General features: G+C 40.7%; 1 protein-coding gene across 1 annotated transcript; it reads right to left on the bottom strand.

Moving 5' to 3' along the window:
• Nucleotides 1-3,195: 3,195 nt before the first annotated feature.
• Nucleotides 3,196-6,891, bottom strand: fitm2 (fat storage inducing transmembrane protein 2). Its single transcript, XM_028583415.1, has 2 exons — nt 6,296-6,891; nt 3,196-4,915 (listed from the first exon to the last, which is right to left on the bottom strand). Exons 1-2 carry the CDS (start codon nt 6,685-6,687, stop codon nt 4,306-4,308), a joined length of 1,002 nt encoding a protein of 333 aa, XP_028439216.1. The 5' UTR covers nt 6,688-6,891; the 3' UTR covers nt 3,196-4,305.
• Between the last annotated feature and the right edge of the window lie 3,537 nt (nt 6,892-10,428).

Below are 10,428 nucleotides of genomic sequence, written 5' to 3'. Positions count from 1 at the left end.
GACACCTGAGCTAACATTTCAGTCAACGTGATATTTCAGTTTTCCTTTTAAATCATTCTAAGATCCTGTTTTCTCTTTGTCATTATGGGGTATTGAGTGTTGATGAGGAAGAAAATGCATTTAAACAATTTCAGCACAAGGCCTTCGACATCACAAAATGTGACAAAAGCGAAGGGGTCTGAATACTTTCTGAATGCGCTGCATATTTTTCAGGAAAAGCTAAATGCTTAGCGCTGCGATTCAAATATTCATGGCAGTCACAAATCGGGGCTAGCTGTTTCCCCCCTGTCTTCATGCTAAGCTAAACTGACAAACCGCTGCATTAAATTGAACGGGCAGACACGAGTGGAATCGATCTTCTCATCTAACTCTTGGCAAGAATGTGAATAACTGCATTTCCCCGAAAATGTCGAACTGTTCCTTTAACTAACTGTACACCCTACACTACACACCGCAAACACAGACGCACTCGGTTTATTTAGAGCACCACGGGTCACACCGCTCACACCGGTCCACTGTCACTGTCTTGGTCGCCGAGCAAGAGTTCAGATGTTCACAAAACGTGGGTGTTTGAAAAGTTACATTTGTGGCTGAACTGGTAAAGTCAAATTGTAAATTCTGCATCTATGGCACAGCAGTGCTGCTTTAGGTTTAGGATGTACATTTCATTGCATGGGTCTTATTGTGTAAACATTTCGTGACAGATGGGACGCTGCCCAGAGGCAGAATTTATGATCACTACCGAAAATCGAAACCACCGATTTTTTTAAAGCGACACCAAAGCACTTTTCCTCTTTGGTTCCCTTAAGGCCAGAACACGTAGAGGTCGATGACTCGAGTCTGTTTGTTGCGTTCCATGCCGTCGTCCGTCCGCCGTCTGCCTTCTTTTTGGCTGATTTGGCAATGCCGGCAGTCGGACTCAAAGGACCCATCTGATTGGTAGAGTGCTAACCTGGAAACGTGGAGTCTCTCAAAATCTGACGAAAATCTTTTAAACTGACCTTTGTCGATCAGCAACTGCACGGCCTATTTCCCTCTTCAAATGTTTTCAGAAACACGTTCCAGTGAACTATTTTAGTACAATATGAGATCGTATTCTGAACAACCCGCCGTGACGGTCTGTCTTTGAATTTCCGGAGAAAACAGACCCACGTGACCCGTTCGTCCGATCAGCTGCTGGGTTTTCATTTTTTGGGGCGACAATACAGATTAGCGCCGCCTGATCAGTCCGACTGGCTTTTCTGCCGACTGTCGGCTGTCTGGTCGGTAGCAACAGGTTGGAAGGAGAATTGTCCGCCACCGCCGATCCACTACCGGCCTGGCAAACTCGCTCAGGGCGGTTATAGCCGACAGAGGGCCACAGGGCGAACGCAGGAGTGCCGTTCACCCTGTCACGAGTTGTCGAACCACTGAAACGATTTTTGGAAACATTGTTTGAAGGTGCAAAAGAATCTTTGGTGTTGCTTTAATCGTTTCTCTTGCTAATTGTAACCTTTGAAGCACCCACACTGTACAGTGTGTGTTGGAGTCCCTCAGCAATACTGAGCAAAGACGAAAATCGCTGGATTTTTACTGCTGTCTGTGTGTCGCTTGACTCACTCCTGACAGATGCCAGATTGTTTTTACAGATAGATATTTTGAATTATACATTGTGTCGTTTATTTTACCGTGCTGAATTTGAAATGAGCTCAAAAGGTTAAATAAGGGGAACGGGAGGAAAAGCTGCCCCCGGCTAGCCTTGAGCCTTGCCAGCTGTCTCGTAGTATGTAGATGGTGTACTTTTCTCGCTCCACATTCTGTTCACCCTAAATGGGAGCCTTTGTGCTTTTTTTTTCTTTTCTTTTCTTAGTCAGCCCTTTCGGGGGGGTTTAACATGTTCTAATTCTGCTCATGAACCGTGCGCTCTGAAGGTTTTAACTCATTACATCAGGTACCGGCTGGGGTCGTAAACTGCTTTTTGGTTTTTAATGGCTCGTTACGCAGGCATTTCTTTCTTGCAGCAAGGACTCAACGGTACGGTTGTTTCCGTGCAGCTCACAAGACCCGCGTAAATAAGGGAGTTTATTTCGTTTCCAATTAGCAGGCTCTGTAGGCGGTGCGTTAGCTTGCAGCGGTGGCAGAAAAACGTTGAACCAAAGACGTCGATCAATGCTCCTTTAACAGCAGCATCTCCTCGCTGCGTCACGTGACTCACATCTGGTAGTAAATGGTGATCGTCATGAAGGAAATAGAGGTGTAGAAGCTGTAGTTCATTGTGTTCAGTTATCACATTTGCTGTGGGGAGTGCAGTATAGCCATATAGATGTAACGGGGGAGGTTATGTTAGGTTGAAAATATATATCTGAATATACATCTGAATTGACACCAGCAGATGACAGCTGGGGGGAGTGGAGGGGAGGGTGGAGGGGCATCAAAAAAACTTCATAAGCATAATCATTTGTGAACGCTTTTCTCCACTGCTTCTTCTGACTGACATCCTGCTGCCTGAGGGAGTGGATGTGTACTTCTTTGAACACACACACACACACACACACACACACACACACACACACACACAAAGAGTTCAAGTCGAGAAATCCTAGTCGTGATTTGTGGCCATTATATTTCACTATAGTATTTTTTACTTTTTATTTTTTATATTTCTATATGCATTTATTTACGGTGCTTTTTATGATGTTTGTTCATACGCCTTAATTTATTCAGTTGCCATCAATAACAAATAAATAATGAAAATGGAACACACAGATCCTGGTTTTTATTTGACCAAATACCTGCCATGTTCCCTGCCCTGTTGGGCTTGTTAATTGTGTATTTGACACGCCACGAAAATGCACACATCAATGCTAGAAGTCATTTGCTTGTGACAATTGTAAATTAATATTCTTAAAAAAAAAATTAAAAAGAAATACTGCTAGGATTTACATGCACTTAAGTTTCCCCAAATCCACCATCATAGGATAAGTTGTTATTCTACATTGTAATTATTGTCAACAAATTCCACGAAAAGAGCAAAATCCAGACCCAGGCAGCTGGGCACTGTAGTCTTTAAGAAAACCTTACTGAAACGGGAGTAAATAGGAGCATTTATTGGTGACTATTTCCAGAAGTGGATTTTTACAGATTTGGTAATGTAGTGAGGATTTATGGCAGCAGATACGGTGTATGCGAGATTGAAAATAAACATCAGAGCCCATGTTCATCATTGATGTATTTTTTTAATAGTTTTTTGGACAACAGTGGAGCTCTACGGCACAGAGGAACTAATACATCAGGCTTTGGCAACACTTACTGGTTGGTTACATAGTCTTTTTGTAGTGTTGTTGACAATAAATAAAACCACAACTGAAACAATTAGTTGACCAATTGATTAGTCCATCAACAGAAAACTAATCTGCAACTGCTTTTGAGTTGGGTTATTTTTCCAAGCCCAAAAATCAACCTCTCTCTGGTTCCACCTTTACAGTTGTGAGGATGCGTCGCTTGCCTTTGGTCCTACGTGATTGTGAATTGAATAGATTTGGGTTTTCAACTATTGTCTGGACAAAAACACAGCATTTAAAAGATGTCACCTTGTGCATTAGGAAATTGGGACGCATATTTTCTTTTAGCAAATTTAAAACAAATCGCAGATATTTCTAGCCTTAAACCTTTTAAAGCATTTTAATAATACTTTGTAAACAACTTCAGTCTATGTATGATGATACATTAAAACGATGGTCATATCTGCTATTCAAGCTCTACATACATATGAGCAAACGTTTATATAAAGTGTTGACCCACAGCCACAGTGAGCCCAAACCATTTCAATCAGTAAATCATTTAGGCCCACTGTAGTTACGGTGTCTGATCTGACTTTGTTCTGATGGTGGTTTCCTATAAAAAACAATGTATATCTTCTTTACATTTGTCTGCAAAAAAAAAAAAAATAAATACAACTGGAGCTGTAAACATTCTCAAGTGTTCCCATTCAGACATCGGAAAATCTCTGATGAATCATCCACAAATAAAAACATTTTAAGGCAACAAACTAGGGGGACAAAGCGAGCCTCAGAAGCTGGAGGTGAGAGGCAGAAGCTGGGCGGCAGAGCAGCGTCTTGTTTTTAGCTCGGATTACCGGAGAGTCATTTTGGGAACAGCAGCTGCCAACGACCATCCCTGTACTAATCAACCTTTCTTTTGAGGAGGGAATAACTTAAAATAGCTTAAAATAGCACGGCCAGCTTGGACCTGGAGACGGAGAGCATCAACTGTAGTGTGTTGTTTTCCAGAGCGGCTGCAACATTAGTGACAATGTCGTACTGGAACTTAGGCGTTTTGTTTCTGTTCTTTCGGGTGGCGCTGAGGGGGGAGTCCTGGTGATAAAGGTTTGACGTACCAGACCCGATACGTCAGATACCACGCCGCCAGGCCGCACAAGGTCCCTAGCAACTTGTGGGACGTGTGATGGAAGTAAACAGAGGTGCAGGCAAACATCCACACCCAAACGATCACGATCAGATTCAAGGCCACGTACAGCAGGTTGAGGACCATCCTGGGCAGCGCAGAGAGACCGGCGGTCCTTAGGGAGGCCATCGGCGCCGTTTCCTCCGCGATGAAGAGAGCCGAGTAGGCCAGGATGAAGGAGTGCCCCGAGATGTCGTGGCCGTGCCACTGGAAGCCGGCCCGCCTGCAGCTGGCTTTGGTCGCCAGCTCCTTGATGAGAACCTCCTTGGTGCCGGTTTCGTAACACGAACCGGTCACCTCCTCGATGAAGAAGAAGGTCTGGGTGCAGACGTACCAGACGGCCGTCGCCACCAGCAGAGACAGCAGTCGGCGGGAGAGGAAGGACACGCTCCTGTTGAAGGCGGAGTTGGACAGGAGGAGGAAGGGGGTCAGCAGCAGCAATGTCCAGCCCCAGGACACTTTGACAAAATACCTGCAAGAGGAACAGGGGCATTGACATTAGCACTCGGCTAATAGCATTCATCATTAGTATTGTAGAGGTAGAGAGGTGTGTAATTTCTACTAAATAGAAACTGTTAAATAATCTTACTATATATAGTAAGTCAGTTTATATCTGTAATTTCTAATTACGCATATACTGTACATTTACTACATCCCTGTATAAAAGTCTACCACAAAAACATATATCTTATTGTATATGTTATATATATATATATATATATATATATATATATATATATATATATATATATATATATATATATATATGTTATGTTTATCCCTATATTTTAACTTCTGCCCAATTATTTCTTTGTATACCTATTTAATGAGCATTTGAGGGAGCCTGAAATCTATTTGCAAACAACTGCTTCTCTGTAATTGTTGTGCATATGACAATAAATATCTTGAAGGTATAGTGCAGTTTAGTGTCCCAAATTCCCCATACAATGTCCTTCATTCATTATGAACCTGCTAAACCACCTGTGCTACCCTAACCGGTCTCAAATAAGACCCTCATCGTTTGGGGACACTCAGTTTTTGGAAAATAATTTGGGACACTAAAACTGCACGTCTACCTAACTTGAAACCAGACCCAGTCAAGCGGTTAGCAGCGAAACCCCTCAGAATTGAGAAATGGGGGAGTTGTATTGCGTATGAATTAATTTGTAATATCAAAAATGTGTCTGCAGTAGGGCTGTGCTCGATTGAAGAACTTCTTAGTCGACTAACACTCATTCAGTTGTACCGACTAATCGATTAGTTGATTTAAATGATCTGTAAATCTGAGTTTCTGCGCAAAGAGTCACGCAAAAGCACCACTTAAATTCTTGTGTTTACCAGAGATGTGCTCGTACGTTTCTTGGAAATAAGTAATTCAGCATGAAAAAAAGCATAAAACATGACTAATCGACTAAAGAAATCTAAGTTGACTAAGACCAAAACGACCGATTAGTCGACTAAGAGGGAGCAGCCCTAGTCTGCAGTGTATGAAGGAACACAAGACTGCTTTCCTTACTGGGACAACTTGAGCAGTTGCCTTATTTGTGTCTTCTTTTTTCTTTTTTTAACTGTTCAACGTGGATTTTGTAACGTTCCACGTGACACTTATCAGCACAGCAAATAGCTATGAAGCCACAGTTCAGCTAGCGTTACCTTTGACCCCCATTACTAACTTCATTACAACACAGTCCGGAAAAATCTGTCCCTTCCCCGGCCCGGTCTGCCACCAGCTGCAGGCCGCCGTACAGTAAAGCGACAGGTGAGCTCAGGTACTTCAATTCATTCTTTCTGTGAGCTAACCCTCGGCTAGCATAACAACACAGTATAGCACTTGACGTTATACCGTACTCACACATTCAGGGCATTTCCGCTGCTGCTGAAATATGTCTGCGGGACGACGTCCAGCTCTTTCAGAAGCGACCCCACGACCGAAATGAGTACAAATATCAAGGGGAAGTTTTGTCGGACAGCCGGTATCCTCCAGAGTGTCACCAAGTTATCCACAATGACATCTACCGCCGCCATGTTGACACCACTGACCGGACGAGGTGGGCTGCGCACTTGCGTTTCCTTTGAAGGGGGCGCCCGAGTTTTCGTTGAAGTAACAGGAGGGGGGCTGTCGGTTGGAGCATCCATCTGCGAGTGGTCGCTCTTCCATCTGTTTGTTCGGCTTGAGGAAGTGCCTAGCTTAGCTCCAGTCCTTCCGCTCAGCACCGGGTTCGGCATGTTCGGTTTAAAGTACATTAAGGTTCCAACTTGTACTTTCAGGAGGTCCTTTCGCGTATTTAAAAAAAAAAAAATCGCTTTACTATTTTAATTAGTTTGACTTGTAAAACGTAAGTTTTCGTGTAAAGTTCGGGGCAGTTGAGCATGAATTTAGATACGACTGCTTGACAAGTCCGCCATCATCCTAGGAAACGCAAACGTGTAAGCCAATCAGAGGCAGAGTAGGGCGGGACCATGGGGCGGGACATGGCTTCGCCATCCTAGGAAATGCAAATTATTAATTATTTTTCATTTATTGACAACAACAGAAAATGCCAGGGGATTAGAACATGGACATGAATCTAAAACCAGTTCTTAAAAATATAATATAAGGTACACAGTTTCAGGATTTTCTAGTTTATATAATATAGGATTGATTTAAAGTTTGATTTAATTTCCAAAAAAATTAAAAGGATGGCTGCTGATGGGAAGATAAGATTTAGCAAGTAATAAGATCACATTAAAATAAACGATTATTTTTTTCTATTTTTTCTTAACCCTTTTTTCTTTAAGATAACTTTATTTAGAATTTAATTTACAAACAGTCATCCATCCCAGTTCATGAACATAAATTATAGAATTGACTTAAACATAAAAGGAGAAAAATGAATAGGTGACATACTTCTTTAAAAGAATTGACAGAAGGTGTTCCTTAAGTAAATAGCCTAGTTCTGAGTTATTGAAATGCTTTTCTTATTCGTTAAGAATTTAAGTGACTCAAAGTATGTATCAATTTTATTTAAGAATAACTTAAAACGTGGGCTTGACTTTAGCTTTGTGAATATGAAACTTCCCTAATAAAACGTTACAATGGTACATACCGTTGTTACATTCAAAGTAGGTATAAGGACATTTTCCTTTCAATGATGATTAGTTGTTACAGTAGGCCTATGTAATGCTCAAAGTCCTTCCAGAATGTGATAGGCTACAGAATGAACAACCACAGAAAAAACGAGATAGAGTTTCTTGCAACAAGCATCGCAAACCAGGGAAAGGAGACCCTCTTGAGGTCACATATATAACTTATATAAAACAACTATAAAAAAATAAATAAAAAAACGCTTCTCGGCCGGGTGTTCTTCTTCTCTTAATTTAAAACGGCGGACCGCAAGCCTCTACATCCAGGTACATACCGCCACCTGCTGTACAGAGCAGTGTATACCTGATACCAAATCAGATACCAAGTCACTTAGAAATTTCCTTTCCACTCCATTACAGACAGAATACCAACTGAGATCAGTTGCATTGTTTTTTTTAACCAGGGCAGCAGTTTTCAGATTACATTATGTGCAAAAGGGTCCTCCAATATTTTCTCAAAAGGGTCCTCCAATATTTTCTCAGTTAGCCTTTTAAAATGATATCAGATTAGTAAACAGAATGTGCTTTTGGAACATTGGATGAATGGTTGCTGATAATGGGCAATGTAGATATTGCATTAAAGATCAGCCACTTCTTTCTACAACAGTCGAGATATATATATATAATATGTATATAATTTTTTTTCTTGCTCAGAATGTGTTTTTTTTAAATTATTATTATTATTATTATTATTATTATTAATATTATTATTATTATTATTATTTTCATCAAAATGTACTGAAAGTACCAAAAGTAAAGTAGCCATTATGCAGAATCGTCCATTTCCGAATAATAAATATTATTACTGGATAATAATTATTACACTTTAATGTTGCAGCTGCTAAACATGGGACTCATTTTTCACTTCATATACTGCTGCTAGCCTTATACAGTATGCCTGGAAGAAGAAGTTCTTTCAGGTCCGAGTCAGTGGCTGGTTCAGACTGTGCAGCAGAGACAGACGTTAACGAGAAGCTGTAGAATTCTCTCTGGGCCGAAGGAGTCTCAGGCCAGGGTTTAATACATGGTTACAGTTAACCCCTTAACGCCGACTGTTGCTAATTTGCATCAAACCCCTTCCATTTGGACTGCAGGCAAGATAGCGTGTGTATTCCCCCCAATGCCGGTTTGTTTACATGCAATACATACCTAGGAACCTTTTGCATGCACTGGTTTCTCGTAGGACCGGTCGGAGTGGGAGATACATCCGGTTCACGGAAGCGAAATTAACCCTAACCCTACCCCTAACCCTACCCCTACCCCTAACCCTAAAGAAACTACTGTCAATGTTAGGGAGTAGGAGAGTGTTTTCTTTCTTGCCGTTGTCAAGATCCATGTATTTGTCATTTACAGTTTAGAAGTTCTAACAACTTTGTGACATGAATGAAATCTACTATGTGTTTTATTAATTTTACCATTTTGTAAAGAATTTTACCATAATGCCTGTTGTCGCTAATTTGCATCATACCTAAATTTATATCTATTCCATATGCTATAGACAAATTAACAATCTCAACTTAATTTAGCATCAGCTTGGAGCCAGAAACACACATAATATTTTGTTTATATAATTGTGAATAAATTCAGGCGTCAAGGGGTTAACAACAGAATAATCAAAAGTCTGTGTAGATTTGCGGACTCAATCAAAGCAAAAGTGCTTTGATTGGTTAAGGTGTGTACAGTACCTCTGTCGGAACCAGTGTGTGCTCTAAACAAAAGGTCTCACTCAGCGAGCAAAGTGAAAAGCTTCCTCTTAACACGGAGCTAGACAAAAGCAGACCGACCTAACTCATTCAGCGTACACTAAAGTTTGTTGATCAGGTGAAATAGTTTCAGCACAGTCGACATGTCATACAGAAGAGCAGGAACTTGATCAGTGAACCGGAAAGAATGGGGCTGGGGATGTTCAATCATTTTCAATACCGGTACCGATACTGTGACTTTGATGCCGGTTCCTAAAACGATACTTTTTTTCGATACTAATTTTATAAAACAAAAAGAAATTACAACATTACAAATCTTTTATAATTATTTTTCAGCTCCTAGTACCCCGACAGTAAATGTATTCCTGACAGTCACAGTTGATTAAACATAAAAGGTTCCTAGGGTTAACCTTTTGAAATTCCATAGAAAATGCCTGGGGAGTCAGTATTTCCTGCGTGACTCTACGACGTGTAACGTTAGACAGCCAATCACAGACACTATTAGATCTTGAAGCACGCTGCATGGTGATTGGCTCGCTGTCTCTGATGAGATTTACCCCTTAGGTATTTAAATTGGGTAGCCTACTGAATGACGAGACATTTTTTGATACTCAATAGGCCTACTTTAGCTAATTGTTAAGTAATTCATGTTCTTCTACACCTGTCGTAATACATTTGAGTCAACATTTCTGTAAATGTGCCAGTGTTATAGCCTAATTCTCAACTTTAGTCCTTTGGCGAGATGTTTAGACAACCAGAGCACCAGGAAACAGCAATACATTAGTACCGGTTCAAATTTACAGACAGAAGTCAACAAGACATTAGTACAGTAATACGTCAACAGTATCCACATTCAGAACACAGCCGAGCAGCACAGATTACAGTCTTTTTTCTGAAACGCGCAAACACGCAGAGCAGTTATAAGCAACGAGACAAAACAAATTAAAAAATACATGGAGATCTTGATAGAATATTAAAAGTCGCACTACAAGTTAATATGGTAAATTGTTATTAAAGTACAAGTGAATATTTCATCATTTATTAATGGATTTATATTTTGTAGTAGTAATCTAAATTTCCAAAGTGTAGTGGATATTTTTCCTCCAGGCTGTAGTGCAGTAGAAGTATAAAGAGGCATAGAATGGAAGTACAAAAGTAC

Source organism: Perca flavescens, chromosome 7 (genome assembly GCF_004354835.1).
Source record: "Perca flavescens isolate YP-PL-M2 chromosome 7, PFLA_1.0, whole genome shotgun sequence".
In the NCBI taxonomy this organism is placed as follows: Eukaryota; Metazoa; Chordata; class Actinopteri; order Perciformes; family Percidae; genus Perca; species Perca flavescens.
The sequence above is the reverse complement of the archived record's forward strand: the minus strand, read 5'-3'. Positions and strand labels throughout refer to the sequence as shown.